Source organism: Lytechinus variegatus, chromosome 9 (assembly GCF_018143015.1).
Source record: "Lytechinus variegatus isolate NC3 chromosome 9, Lvar_3.0, whole genome shotgun sequence".
Lineage (NCBI taxonomy): Eukaryota > Metazoa > Echinodermata > Echinoidea > Temnopleuroida > Toxopneustidae > Lytechinus > Lytechinus variegatus.
In genome coordinates this window covers 18880734-18897018 of record NC_054748.1, presented here as the reverse complement: position 1 = coordinate 18897018, position 16285 = coordinate 18880734, and the positions used below count along the sequence as shown (strand labels likewise).

Here is a 16285-nt window from a genome sequence, read left to right as displayed (position 1 = left end):
CCCCAGATGGAACTTGCACAATATATTGAAAACGATGAAACAACCCCCATTTTACTAAAATTATCTCTAATCGAAGAATATTTTGTATGTCTGGCCTCGATCAAGAATTAAAAGAAAAGAAAGATTTGATTCGTTGGGTGTTTAATTTCTTTGATAAATCATAAGCGCTATAAAGCAGATTATTATTATCATTAGCTCCTCTGACTCCCTCCTTAGTATATTTTAACCACAGAGATATGGGAACTATGATTTCAACGTATTCATGTACATCGAATGAAATACTATATTGACTATTGTAGCCAGGGGCCCGTAGCAACGATCGTAGAACATTTCAATCTACGATTGATTCCATTGACTACAATGAACAACCTCAGATGCAACTTTCAGATCCTTGGCGCATGGCTAAGCTGAGCGAGCTTCGTAACGTTAAAGCTAGCTTGTTGTCATCATCCGCCGCGCCGCGCCGCAGCGCAACAGCTCTTGGCCTTGGCCGCATCAAATGGGAGACGCAGAAACGTAGAAACTTCGAGCTCGAGCGGGCGGAAATTTTGTAATTTTAAACATCTGTGGTTGTATTCTTGGTAAGCATGTAATGTTGATGAAGATGGTGAAAATGAGTTTACTTTGTAGTTCAGTGGAACGTAGGAAATTATGAGATGAGAATAAGGCATATTTTGTCTTTTGCACGATCGATAAGCGACCCAGCACGGCAGCAGTGAATCGTGTATCGCGCCCCGGCTGAGCTCCCGGGCCCGTGGCGGGTAGAAAGCTCAGTAGTGCACGAAGACCCCTCGTGACCACGTGCAGGGCCCAGGTCAGGCCAGCTAGAGGCTCACTGCCACTAGCACTGGACAAAATGTTCACACTCACAGACTGGGCCAGGGTGACCAGACGTCCCGTATTTCCCGGGATCATCCCGTATTTTCGCTCCTTTGTCCCAGCGTCCCGACAAAGTTCCTGGGACGCCTATTTGTCCCGTATTTCAGAATATTGAACAAAATATAGTCGAAACAAAGTGACAAATTTTCATCAAATAACCAACATAATTATGATGAAGCAGAGACTACAATAAAATCGAGAACTGTAAGTTTTGGGGAAGTTGTGCGGTAATTTACTTATCTTCATGCATTGCAAAAACTGGACTCCTGCCTGTGTGGCAGGCTAGTACTAGCTAGGCATGTAGGATCGGAGCAGATTCTCAATAGTGCAAACAATCTCACATGATAACAGTTTTTCCACCAAAATAATCACAAAATCGGTGGGAAATATTCATAATCATATTATGGATTATCAGATTACTGATATTATGGAGATGTAATCGGAGGAACAAGTTATTGAGTTTCATACCTAGATCTAGTTGTTTCAATTTTCGTTTTGAGTCTTGTGATCTGTGCGAACTTATAATGGGATGGGAGAGATGTTGTATGATGCCCCAATGTTTCATCTAAATCTAATTATTAATTTTGAAAATGTTTCACTTTGAAATTTAATTCATTTCCAAAACATTTCATTTATTCAATTTTAAAGAAACATTAAAAAACAACAAATATTAGGATTTTTGTTTGATTAGATTTTTTTGCTTGAAACTTGAACTATTGTCCTCTTTCTTTCTTTTCTATCATTCTTTCTTCATCCTTCTATCCCTCCTGATTGCCATTTTTGTTCTTTATTTCCTCTTTCTTTTCCTGATCCTTTTATCTCTCTGTTCATTTTTCTTTCTTTCCTTCTTTCTCTTACTTTTCCTTTTGTTTTACTTTCTTTTTTATTTCCTTTATTCCTTCTTTCCTTGAACTTTGCTTCCTCTCCCTTCCTCTCCTTTTTCTTTTCGTTGTTTGTATCCTTTCTTTTTTCCTTTCACAAATTTATAAATCTTCCCTTTTGTTTATTTTCTTCCTATATTCATTTCAAAGAATGATGGAAACCTTTTTTCTCTCTTTTATTATTTTTTCATCTTTCTTTTTTCTATTCTATTTTTCTTTTATTTTTTGAATTTTTTCCTTCATTTCTCCCTTTATTTTTTCTTTCTTCTCAATTCAATTCATCTCTTTTCTTTCGCCTATTCTTTCTCTCCTTCATCTCTTCCAATTATATGTTTTTTCATTTTCTCCTTTATTTTTTTTCTTCTCAATTTATCTCTTTTTTTCGTCTATTCTGTTTTTCATTCTTTCATTCACCCTCCCTTTCAATTCTTTATACTTTTTCACAAGTCTATTACATTGTAGCCTTTTTGATGATCTATTTTTATTAAGACCCGGCTCGGTCTATCCGCTCGTGAAGCTTGCTTTGACGATTGTCCCTTATTTCATTTTGTGAAATCTGGTCACCCTGGACTGGGCAGGAGAGGTGGTCTTGCACGATTTCCTAAGAACTTTTCTTTTCTCTCTTTGCCTCCTTTACTTTTTCTAACAGATTAAGATTTAACGAAGAAATAATTGTTTTGAAAGATATTGAAGGAAAGTGAATTAACAAGGCGACATTATGATATAGTAACGATAAAGTTTGCCTCCGGGAGGGGGGGGGCACTTTGTACATTGACGAGTGGATACAATGCGCAACTAAAAACATGTAAAAAGGATGTCTTTTTCAAGATAGTGCATGTTGGTACGTAATGTGATAAGGGTGTCAAAAGATTGCCTTGAGGATGCAATGATGTTTTTTTGATATACTGACATATACTTCTTCATCATTGACGAAGAAGTATGTCAGTAATTTGTTTAACAAATTTTCGGCATTAATCCTATTTGTTTAAGATCAGTATGCTCGATCTGTAATGAAAATCATAAGATCAGTATGCTCGATCTGCAATGAAAATCATAAGATCAGTATGCTCGATCTGTATGAAAATCATAAATCATGAGTCAGAAAATTTACTATATGTCAGTATATCAAAAAACATTGCATCCTCAAGACTAGTCAAAAGCTCCTTGCCCCCGCAGCCAGCTTGCGCTAGTGTAGAGCCTTATTTTCATAGGTCAGAGAACTTTGTATTTACACAGGTTAGATGCAGTTTAGTATTCTATAGGTCAGAGAACTTTCTGTAAACAAGTTGGAATGTTTGATGCAATTCAATACATCTGTTCAGTCTTTGTAAATTTCACTTCTTTGTTTAGACATGGAGTTGACCTGGTTTAAATACTTCTCTATGCAGTCACATTGATACACTGCCCTGTCTATTCATCTAAAGGCCTGGTGACACCGCCCGAGCGTTGTTGGAGCGCTCGTGGAGCAGTAGGGAAAGAGGGTCGAATTTCGCTCACAAATTTGGGGAAAAATCAAGAAAAAAAAACCCCAATCAAAATCGAAAATGGTGAATGGTAGCGAGCGGTGATGATTTTTTCTTTCCGCTCCAACAACGCTCGGGCAGTGTGACCAGGCCTTAACATAGTTTCATTAATGCACTTGTATTACGAAATGTTGATACAGGGTATGGTAGTGGATCGTATTACCGAACACTTTTCATGAATTTGATCATATCAAACACATTATTTCAATAAAATTCACCAAACTTTCACCATAAATACACAAATACCTACAATATATAAATATGTAGAAATTTTGCCGAAATTGTTTTTCATTTTTTACGACATCAGCTTCCAATCGGACCTCTCTTCGCAAGTGAAATATTTTGGTCACTTGAAAAAGGTATCGTATTACCGAACGTGTGTTTTCTATGGGAAAAGTTGGGAAAACAACAAAGTCACTGATGAGCTATTTTGACCGTATTTTATTGTTTTGATGATCATAAAGACTTCAAGATTGTGTTTTTGATAATTTTTCATCATTTTTCTATTCAAGTTCCCTTTGAAAGGATGTTGCAAAGGTTTGAGCGTATTTCATTATTTTCTGACTCATATGATGCACGCGTTCGGTAATACAAGGCCGGTCGGTAATACAATCACTCACTATACAATGCATACACCCATATGATACACTACACACTCTTTGCTGATTGGTCATTGATTTGTTCTATGTATCATTGTAGTGTGGATAGAGTGTTACCTGATTGGTCAATGACTATTTAAATTGATGAGAAGATTTTGGAAAGGAGAGAGGAATAAAGTGGGCCATGTGCTCTTGGACAGTTCTACCCTAACCTTGAACTGAGAGACTTCTGATTACACCTGTGTAGTTAAACCGTAAAAGTGGCCATCCTACTCTAGCTTGATCTGAATCTAGCAAGACACGCACGCATGTCTTTTTCTATAGCTGGTACCTATTATTTCATGTATAAATTGGGCTGAATTTAGTGCGTATCGGGCGTTTTGTCAATTTGGCGCACTATGACAAAAAACGTGCATAAGCATTGGACATTTTTTATACCCCCGCCCGATATGCGCTAAATTAAGCGTAATTTATACAAGAAATCTCCATAAACCATGGATTAAACCGTAGGTTTTCCAAATCACCTTTGTGAATTTAGACCAAAGGCTTTGTCAGTTATTTTGATGTGTTTGATCAAATATTAGAAATCTAGTTGAAGCTTAAACCTTTATTTCTTAATGTTCATTCTTAAAGCTCTTTGAAGGAAAGCAGATGAAGTCAATCAAGCGAGAATGGAAAGCAGTCAACAACAGAGAGAGAACAGAACCAACACCTTATCTGAGGAACACGTCCAGAGTGCTATAGAGACGGTGCTAGCTAATAGAGTCCAGACCTATGAAGAGTTTATGAGTGCTTTCACAGTGTTAACACCGGGTGAGTTTACACTTTACATTTATGCTTAGTCCTAGTTCAAGGCTGGTCATTAGCAGTGGCCTGGGGCACTTTAAGATGGGAATTGGGCCACCAACTTTCTTTGAAAGCCAACACTTGGTGGCCCAGTTGGGCTACCAAATTTTTGATAGATTTTAGTGTTTTCAATTATTTCAGGCCACTAGATTTGCGTTGTGGGCCACCAAAATTATGAAATTAATGATTTTGGTTGACCCATTGGGCCACCAAGAAAAAATGTTTGCGTGTAGCCTTGTCTAGCTTATTAAATCCACACTCCTGAACGGTCCTATTCAATCAAGTCCAGTTTCTAGGAATAATTAACCCATTGCCTACTGGAAGCAAGTGATCCCTGTGCAATGCCTACAAGAATCTCAGAATCCAGTAGTCAACGGGTTAATGAGTGCTTCATGATGTTCACACTAGGTGAGTTTACACTGAAGGATCCAAACAAATGAGTCTAAATTGTAGGAAGAGTGAATTAGTGTTAGCTTATATAGTGTTAAATAAGCCTGAGTCATATCGATTATTTTGAAAACCGGTGTTCGACAGCTCTAATTCGATCGAACATCGATGCATCGAATATTGAAGGCGGGGAAAATTTAGTCTTGATTTTGCGTCGATGCGATGCGCTTTCATATGCACTACGCACTGACGGTATGCGCTGGCGTTAGCCGGGTGAGCGTTGCACAAGCAGAGGACAGAGCAAAGTTCGTTTGTATTTTCCATGATCACAAAACACACAAAAAAGGCCGGGGACCAAAGCAGAATTCTTCCCAAAATATCTTCAACAATGATATTTGCAGATGACAACATATAAGTTTAAAATAAGTTTCACATCAAGCTCTAAATTCATATTAATGATTATCATAGGCAAATTATTGTTAAATATTACGATTAAATAATGTTCTATGGTCATGATTTTAATATTGTTCATGAAAGCAAGATTTATTTTACGTTGATCGCGTCAATTTCCGGCCATTTTCTGGTTTGATTAAAGAACAGTACTGCGCATGCACGATCGATGGCCACGGACTTCCATTCATGATTTCATCGTGCATAAATTATCTCGGCACGAGCAGACGAGTAAGACTCGAACTATGATCGAAATAAACTTCAAATTAATGGTGAATAGCATCATAATTACTCATTCGGTTTCATTTTGGGGGCAATAGAAATCAAGTAAGTAGTAGTAAAGTTGGACATTACTGATATTTTGATGATTGATTGTGTAAACCAAACGAATCGGCCGGCCGACGTTTTTTTTTTTTCGATGCACCGATTTTGCAAAATCTGCACCGGTGTTCGATGACATCGATCGAACACCGATTTTAAAATCGATTCGACTCAGGCTTAGTGTTAAAGGTATTGTTTAACTTTGTGAGCAGCCGATTTAAAAAATTCCCAAAGCAAGATGAAACATGTGTACAAGTGCATGTATTAGAACTAATAAACCCTGAAAAAAAAATTATTGAGAATGAAAAGCTAAAACTTCTAGGTAAACCCCGATTTTGTAAATAGGCGTCTTATAGATGCCTAAATAGTACACATAAGTGAATGGGACGAAATTAAGATTGTGTTTCCGGTCACTTTATATTTCAATTTTTGAAGCACTAAATAATTATTTTCAAACGCAATTTTTTCTGGGCTTCATTTTTGTAACATATCATAGACACAGGTGACAAGTTTGACCTTCTAGCTCAGATTGTTTAAAAGAAAAACCAATGTTAACCAATCATTTTAATACAAGTTAATATACACTTGTCTTTCCCAGCTAATTGAGTACATATGTAGGAATAGTGAATGGGTGCTTTCATGGTGTTAACATTGGGCACGTCGTGGTCTAGTGGTTCTGACTCTTGCCTTTCAAACAGAGGGTGGTGAGTTTGAATCGTAGCCATGGCTTGTTTTCCTTCAGCAAGAAACTGATCCACAGTGTGCTGCACTGGAACCCAGGTGAGGTGAATGGGTACCAACAGGAAGTACATGTAATTCCTCAAAAAGCCCTGCACACCAGAATTGGTAGACTAGCTTAGCCAGGGTAATATAGGAGCGCCTTGAGCACCTAGCATGGGGGATATGTGCGCAATATAAATACCCTATATTATTATTATTAATTATCCCTAGAGACTGGACTTGATTGAATCGGACTGTTCACAAGTTTGGATTTAATAAGTTAGGCATAGCTACAGTACACACCAACATTTTGACTGATTGGTCAGCAAGGCGATACATGCGCTTTACAAATCCTATATTATTTATTTGTAATGTTCATTGATTGGTTTTGATAGAGTTACATGTAGCCCTAGCTAATCAAGTCCAAACGTCTTAACATCAGGTAGGTTTACACTTGATGTTCTACCTAATCAAATCCAAACTTATGAGTGTTTACATGAGGCTTGCTCAGCTTGTCAAGTGTAATTATGGGGTGAGGATGGATGTGTGTGGCTGATTATTAAGTTAATTTGAGAAGATTTAACTTAATGTGTTTAAATAGCCTTGTCACACTTGAACTTATTGTCAGCCTACATTATTTGTTAGTTATTTTATGAAAACCAATAAAAACAGAAAAAAAAATTGTGGAAGAATTTGATGAGTATTAAAATCAGATATGTTGAATTATAAAATAAGTCTTCGGGCATAAATGTCAGTTATGGTAACAGCTGTACAGTATAAACTCTAAAATGTGAAATCAAAAGAGTTATATGGTAGTATGGTATAGTTATAGTTGTGTTGTGTAATCCTTAATTGTGTTTCGTTTTCCCCTTGTCAGATGACGTGAACCAGTTTTCTGCCCGGAGGTCAAATCAAAGGGTCGAAGGTCAAGTTGCGACCCCTGAAGGGTCACAGGTGACTTCCCAAATATTTCAGATGTCTTCTTCATCACCCACTCCACCAAATCAGCAAGGAAGGGGTGTTCAACAAGTTGAAGAGCTGGAGATTGAGGTAAAGGTGTTTAAAAGACGTTATAGAATGGGTATCATGCGTAAGTACTTACCGACGCATGCCCAGCCATGCATCCGTTAAATTTACTATGCGTCCGGTAATCACTTATGCGTGGTTGTAGAAAACAATTGATTTTGAGCCAAGAAATCCACTATTCTTTGAAATAAATGTGCAGGTTTTGTTTGTTCATTGGTATTCGTGCTAAATTTTGCAAAGCAAGAGGAAAGAGTGCAGTAAGCATTGGAAATATACAATAAAAACAAAAATGTGAGGTAGATGGGAACCTAGTATGAAATTATTCCTTGAAATGCTCAAATGCAGTTAAGGCCACCACACACCTTACAACTGGTCTACGATCCGATTTTGGAACTAATCGCATTTTGTTAATTTTCTGGAAATAGTATCTTTTTATATACATGTAGAGGCTGAAATTAACTGATATTATCACCCGTATCAGACATCTGAGCTGGTCATTTACAAAACCGTATTGCCCTACATTTTCTGAATATCGGGAAGGGTAGGTATATTGTTTGTATTTTCCTCTGTCTCAATGCGCGTATTTACTTTGCATGCAGAGACGACGCAAAATATACCTCTGTATTTTCCCTGGTCTCACATCCGGGCATTTGTGGATGCGCTTCATACCGACACCAACAATATACGTCATAATAAAGACAACGCTGGATCCGAGCGCTTGCAAGTACGTCATAATGGTAAAGTGCAGAGCCTAGACCGATATTAACATGACACAATAGAACTCTATTTTTAAAAGAAATATCCCCATTATCATGATTTTTGCTCTAGATATCTGATTTGGGATGATAAAAATATTGACTGGCTTCGGGGAACATCAAATATATTGCCCTTAAATGACCCATATTGCCCTTGTCTAAACACTCGGGCCAATGTGATTCTTTTGCTGGCAATATATTTGATGTTCCCCTCGAGGCCAGTCAATATTATATAAGTATACTTGAATAACAATTTTGGATGATTGCAAGACTTTATTTTGAAGTAAAGGCTAAATTATTTTTAAATTTTAGCCAATCATACGATTACTGTGACGATATTAAATTCGCTTTTATTAAAATAAGGATAGCATAGTCACAAATATGTGAATGTAGGTATTTGTACGATGATTACATAGTAAGATATTCCACGTCTCGATATTAGCATCAAATTCTGCGTTTTATTCCAAAATCGGGTCGCAGAACGATCGTAAGGTATGCGATGGCCTTTGAGTCTTTGCTGGCTACAGCCAGGGCGTTAATATCCAATTCAATTTGGAAGCACATAAAGACGTTAAATGATACTATCGATTTCTTAGATGAATATTAAGATTGTCAAAAAATATAGTAGTGATAACATTTTAATCGGTTTCTCTTTTTTTTCCTAGGAGTTGGGAGAGGATTTCATTAATGAGAAGGAACCCATTTCATCTGATGTCCAGAGAAAGTCCACAAAATACACCAAGGTAAAAACAAAGATCTTATTCCTGGCTTCAAGGGAAAAGTTGTTGATTAACTTTCCTGCCAATTTTATTTGACATACTTGTCTGCTGGTATCCTAATTCTTGTTTATCTGAACATATTCATTCATCTTGGAAGGGTGTTGTAAAGATTTCTGTCAATGATTTCGTTAAAAAAGCTACTGAAATCCTTGCGTCTGATTGGCTGAAAGCAAATTAGTTAGTGACAAGAGCCCAGGGCCCCGTCTTACAAAGAGTTACAGAGATCCAATCAATCGTAACTATGGACGGCCAGTAATGTCAAAATTTATTATGCCTGTTCAAAATATTTTCTAGCTATGATGTATGTATATTCATGCATTCATTGTTTTCGTGAAAATTCACTGCGCTTCTCTTTGCATACAGAGGACATTGTGCAAGTTTTTCGTAGAAAAAAAATCACGACACTGATGGATTTCCATAGAGTTACAATTGATTGGATAAATCGTAACTCATCTGTAAGACGGCTTCTGATTAAGATTTCACATCATTTCAATAGGTACACCAGGGCCCTGTCTTACAAAGAATTATGATTGATCCGATCAATCTCAAGAATATGGAAACCCATCAATGTTATAATTTTTTCTTCAGGAAATTTCCACCATGTCCTTTGAAATCTAAGAGAAGTTTTTGTCAAGAAAACGGTCAATATATGAATATACATAATTGCTAGAAAATATTTTGATCAAACATGTATTTTAGATGTTGACGTTGCTGGCTTTCCATAGTTGCGATTGATCGGATCCATCATAACTCTTTGTAAGATGGGGCCCGGGCTGTTACATGATTCTCTTGCGTCTCAGGTTGATAATTATCTAGACGAACCGGACAGTGAAAGTGAGCTTCTCAGCGATGATGAAGAAATCAATTTCGATGACTCCAGCACCAACTACGTGGCCTCGTTTGACACACAGACAGAAGCAGAGAGGGAAGCAGCAAAAAGTGTCCCTCCCACTGTCACTCCAGAGATGGTGGAGAAAGTAAATGAGGGAGATAGTGTTTCTGAGACAAGTGTTCAAGGTTGGTTTGTTGTTATATTTGATGATGAATTAACATTGGCTGTTTATAAGTAGTCTGCTGGGCAAACCCTTCACTCGAGTTAATGGTCTGAATGTGCAGCCTATTCATGCCTTGTGTACCGAAGGCTCTCTTGATTGGAACAGCAAGTTTTGTGTGTGCTAGTCTTTGCGTGGAGGCACATCCGTTGATCAATGTTCCAATCAGGGTCTGTCCCTGCTGACTAGTTTATAAGGGATCATTTTCTTTTCTGTCAAGATTGAATAGTATTAAAAATACCATTACTCTTTGAAGATCTGGCTAAAACTATTTACATCAAAGTAACAATAGTTAAAGCTTGTTCCAAGAATGAGCCATATATTTTTATTTCTCTTCCATTTGTATCATTACTCGTCACATCACATGAGAAATGAAGGAAAAGGGTCATAATAACAGGGATGCCACTTTTCTGTTTTTATACGGAATTCCGGATTTCCCTCTGTAATCTTATATCTGTTTTTTCAATCAGAAAAAAGTCTGAATATTCCGCTTTTCTCCTCCCCTCTCTTATCATGTCCAATCACAGAGCTAGAGAGATACTAGTACTGGTACACTATTTTTGGCTCATTGCATTTTTTGACCGGGGGAACCATCTATAGTAAAATAACTATGACTAGATTTGTCCATACATGTGGTAAAGATGTGTGTGTGTATTTGTTTTGTCAGACGTGTATCAATCAGACATGATTATTTACGTCTGGGACCGACATTTAACGTCACCATCCAAAAGACGTGACCAGGGTTCGAACCTCTGCATCAATTTGTAACTTCCCCTCAGCTTGGATTACAGGCGCACGCCACAACACCCAGTTGTGAGAAAGGTGTTGCATGTTTATGTAGAAATAATCTAGCACTTATGTTATGGTTTAGTGAATGCACAAAATATAGAGGGCGCAACAGTCAATATATATTATCAGATCAAAGGTGGTAAAGGTGCACTTCATTCACCCGCTTACGTACTAGGATGAGCACCCACTGTCGTGTGATAAAATGTGTATATGTGCAAGGAAGTTGGAAAAACAAATTTGAATGCTATAAAAGGCATAATGCAAGTCACATCCAATTTCGTAGCTTACCAGCTGAGTATAATTATTACAAGAAATGCTCAAATTTGTAAGTCTCATATTGGGCTTTTTTTCAACACCCTGAATTCTATGAAGTCTTGTGTCAACACCATAATGATTTCAATAGAATAGGCTGATTAAAGATAAATGCCAGTTGTGGTAATGATCTCAAAAATACTTTTTATAGAATCCAATAAAATGATAACAGAAGTGTCTGTTTGTATGAATAAAAAATTATGTGCCAAAGGATTCTGGAAGAAATTGTGTAATTGCTGAGAAATTAGCAAATAAGCACAGGATTCGAGTCAAATGTCGGCCCAATATTCAAAGCAATAACAATGCACTGTCCCACGTGCGCTTATCTGTGTGGGTAATCTTCAGTGTGAACATTTTTCGGCTTAGATTTCACTGAGATCAGTTTATGTAAGTGTACCAGATCTAGAACCTCGATGATAAAGTTACAATTAAGCCTGGTTTCACAGACTTTCGAGATCGTGAAATCAGTGTTTACTGCAAGTACTTTCATTTAGCTTTAAAGTTTAAATTCTAGTTTTCCAATTTACAAAATTCAGAATCTAATTAAATCATTTAAAGTATTTCCTGCTTAGGTTAAATAATTAAACCTACATTTCTAAAACTTTTTTTCCTCTTTTCCCCGTCTGCTTATTTGGTGCAGCTTTGCATCCATGTAAGTGTATTCTGATCATATATAAATGTTTGCCTGGCATAGCAACCATAGACAAACAAGTGACACAATATAGCCCTTAAATATGTGGACTTTTCTTGTTTTTTCTTCTACTGCAGAGATTTCAGAAACAACGGGAAGACTGTCCGCACTGGATCTCTACCCTGGTGAAGTGGATGCTGCAGAAGACACATCATCCAGTCCTTATCATACTGTACACATAACTCAGTTACCAAGTGCTACAGTCACTGATCCACCTATAGGAACTGATGTAGCTGAAGGGAGTACCAAGGTAATGTTTTATTCTACCCAGGCAGTTATGAATTTGGTGTTTTTGTGGATGTTGGTGCTGGTGTTGGTTATACTGTTAGTGCTAGAATCGGTTTTGGTGTACATTATTGGTGGTGGTAGTGCTGGTGTTTATTTTGTTGCTGGGGTTTGTGTTGAGGCTGATGTTGGTACTTTTGTAGTTAATTTTAAATTCCCTTCCTGTAGCTTCAAAAGACAAATACCTAATCTGAGTTTACAGAACATGGTCACAGTGGCATTTATAGGGTTCTCAACACCGAGTAAGATTTCCTCCAAGTCCTATCTTTAATTTTAGTACTTTGCTGAAGTAAAATTTGGTTGAAAACCAATATTTAGCACCAAACCTAACACCACCCATGGTATATGAAGTGATTGGATGTATTTGTATGTTTTGTAAACCATGACCTATCACACCCTACATATTTTGAAAAGATTGTAGGCTCATACAATTCTGATGTCCGTGTTGATGCCGGTGTTTGGTGTTGATGCTGATGTTGATGCCAGTGTTTGGTGTTGATGCTGATGTTGATGCCGGTGTTTGGTGTTGATGCTGATGTTTGGTGTTGATGCTGATGTTTGGTGTTGATGCTGATGTTTGGTGTTGATGCCGGTGTTTGGTGTTGATGCTGATGTTTGGTGTTGATGCTGATGTTTGGTGTTGATGCCGATGTTTGGTGTTGATGCTGATGTTGATGCCGGTGTTTGGTGTTGATGCTGATGTTTGGTGTTGATGCTGATGTTTATATTTGGGTTGCATAGTCTACTGAAATTCTTCTTGGGAATGCCAGTTAATCCATTTCATGGAGAGTTTGTCAGGAATTTTCACTGACCAAGTTTCTCATAGCCAATCACATGCAAGGATTACAGTAGCCTACAACAGCCAATCAGATGCAAAGATTACAGTAGCTTGCAACAGCCAATCACATGCAAGGATTACAGTAGCTTGCAACAGCCAATCACATGCAAGGATTACAGTAGCCTACAACAGCCAATCACATGCAAGGATTACAGTAGCTTGCAACAGCCAATCAGATGCAAGGATTACAGTAGCTTGCAACAGCCAATCACATGCAAGGATTACAGTAGCTTGCAACAGCCAATCACATGCAAGGATTACAGTAGCTTGCAACAGCCAATCAGATGCAAGGATTACAGTAGCTTGCAACAGCCAATCACATGCAAGGATTACAGTAGCTTGCAACAGCCAATCACATGCAAGGATTACAGTAGCTTGCAACAGCCAATCACATGCAAGGATTACAGTAGCTTGCAACAGCCAATCAGATGCAAGGATTACAGTAGCCTACAACAGCCCCCCCCCTTGTAACTTCATTCGGTAAGTTGGAATGAGATAGTAAGTTAGGAGAATGAGTTTGAAAGCCTGTGAAATGATACTAAAATAAAAACGTAAAATAGCTTTAAAAACAGACATACTGAAGCTTTTCGACATGTACTCACCATCGCATGAATGACCGAAACGCGAGGGCAAAGCAATATATTTAACAGAACCAAAACTAGACAATGGACGAGCCATGATTGACTCTAAAGTAAACAAGTTAGGCTTGTTACCAGCCGTATATTGAAGCGAAGCAACTAAAATAACGCAAGGGTTCTTAGAAACTTCTTCTGGCGGCACAGAATCAGATATGTTAGCTGGATTAAGGCTGCCTCAAGCATGCGCAAATGACCAAAACTCCGATGAGTGCATGTCGAAATGCTTCAGTATGTTTGTTTTAAAGCTATTTTACGATTTTGCAGTACCAAACCCTTATTTAAAATGAAAACATTTTGATTTCTTCTTGTCTTCTATGTTAGGTGTCTGTGCCTCTGGATGATGTCCAGCCATTCAGCATCGATCCCGACTTTGACTACGACAATGTCATCCTCACCCCCAAATGGGCGCCTGGTCATGGACCTCCATCTGGATTTATGCCATCTGGAAGCTGAGGAACCCCGATCCGTTAACCCTCCTCCAACCGTGAGACTGGTGTGCAATATATGGTATTGGTGAATCTGAGAGTGAGAGGGTTAAGTGTAGTAGACCCTTTAGAAGGGCAATTGCTGCATCTGTGTCTAGATGATTAGGTGTTACAGCATCGGCTCATGTCACTTGATCATCTGTGAACATTGTGGTAAGCGTTTAATAATGGGAGGTTATTTATGAAATGATGCTGACTGTTTTTATCTGACTGTTCCCATAGCGACAGTCAGACACATGTGTAAGATAGAAAATATTTTTTTATCTTGAGTGTAAATGATGTTAAACATTCAAGGCAGGGGAAATTGATATTTTATGCTTTCGTAATCTTTAAAACCAATAAGCCAGAGCCACTTTGAAAAGCGCCATCTCATTACTCATATAGTACCTGTATGATCACTCAGCATGCAACATTCGGATCATGTAGTCTCATAATGCCAGCCCGCGGGTACGCAAATATTTTTTCCGTACATGGGAGCACTATGGTGCATGAATTATTCATGAGTTGAGCTAAAAAATGAAGTGCGCAGGCGCATGGACTTCGCGATAGTTCTATAGCTTCATCAATTTGTACATTAAAGTAATGAACGATTTCTCTCTCCCCTCTCTCTTGCAATCTCCCTTCCCCTGTAATAGCTCGACTCTATGCTCTGTCACACGCTCTCTGTTTCTTTATGAATCATGAATTGCGGGATGAATTGACTCGTCGTAATGTCCTCGTCACCCCCATCGGCGAATATCAGTGTTTCTTTTTCTATGATGGCCAAGTACTCTTTCTCTTTGCCCTCCCCCCACTTTTGGATACTATCTTTCTCCCCCTACCCAGCCTCTCGCACCATCTCTGTTTCTTTATGAAACATGAATGAATGAATGGATTCAAATATTGCCCTCACTCCCCCCCCTCCATCTCAATCTCTGTTCCCTTCTCTCTAGTGTCACACTCCCCCCCTCTTTTTTCTCTCGACCTCCCTCTCGCAATCTCTCCCCTTCTATCTCAACTCGCCTTTTCCTTCCATCCAACCTCGCTCCCCGCTCAAATTTGTCAATCTCAGTATTCGCACAGCTCAAGTTTACCTCAATTAACTGTCAAGAAAACCATGGGTCTCAAATGTAAATTTCGTCACTCTGAAAATTATTTTCCATTGCTATATCGATTTATACAATCATGTTAGGTTTATTTCATAATAAAAAGGTTCTTGTCCTAATCTAAACCTTAACAATTTAGATATTCGCTACTTACATGCAGTTTAAGTCATTTTATCTTCCAGGTTTGAACCCCTTCATTCACTTTGCTTTTACAAGATGTTGATTAATTTGTCCACCTAGGATCAAAGTGATTTTTATTTTGTCTTTTTGAAAACTCACAATATTTGTCTATAGGACTATTTTCTTTTTGTTGTATTGTTCTGTTTTTGTTTCCTTTGCTTATCTACACTTGTAACAGGGCCCCCTGTGAGAACAGTATGCAGGCTATTCCCTGTATAAACAGGACTTGATAATGATAATAATAATAGTATGCAGTCAAACGGGTAACAAAGAAGTGAAACAACTGGGTAACATTGAAGGCTTTGAGTCGGTTGAACACCTCCATGATTACCTGCATGGCACCCTCAACGAAGTTGTTCGTGATGTTTCCTCGAAGAGGCAGTTTTGCAGATTGGTGAAGACAAAGAGCCCAAGCACTGCGCCTCGCGAAGATATCTGCTAAGTGCTCCTTGAATTTTTGATACCTTGCAACTACCTCATCTTCCTGAATCTGTAGAAATCAGCTTTCTAGATCTAAGGAGTTGTTGACATAAATAAGCTCCTTTAAGGTGTTAGGTAGGTGTGGACAATCCTGCTTGCTAATATGGTTATTTGTGTCCCACAACCATCTCCAGAGGGCCTGTAGAAGGTGAAAAACACACAGGATCAACGATGACTGGGGATACGCTGCATGCAGTCCTTGACGGAGGGACTTGCAGTCGTCTGTCATGATAACTTGCGGCCCCGTTGCACCCCTTCCAAAAAATGCTCTCTCTGGTAGGATA

General features: G+C 38.3%; 1 protein-coding gene across 1 annotated transcript; it reads left to right on the top strand.

Moving 5' to 3' along the window:
- Window positions 1–198: 198 nt before the first annotated feature.
- On the top strand, window positions 199–16250 carry LOC121421153 (intraflagellar transport-associated protein-like). Its single transcript, XM_041615814.1, has 7 exons — window positions 199–581; window positions 4516–4695; window positions 7484–7656; window positions 9053–9130; window positions 9967–10183; window positions 12088–12260; window positions 14093–16250. The coding sequence occupies exons 2-7, from the start codon at window positions 4554–4556 to the stop codon at window positions 14222–14224; spliced, it is 915 nt and encodes a 304-aa protein (XP_041471748.1). The 5' UTR covers window positions 199–581; window positions 4516–4553; the 3' UTR covers window positions 14225–16250.
- The last annotated feature ends 35 nt before the right edge of the window (window positions 16251–16285 follow it).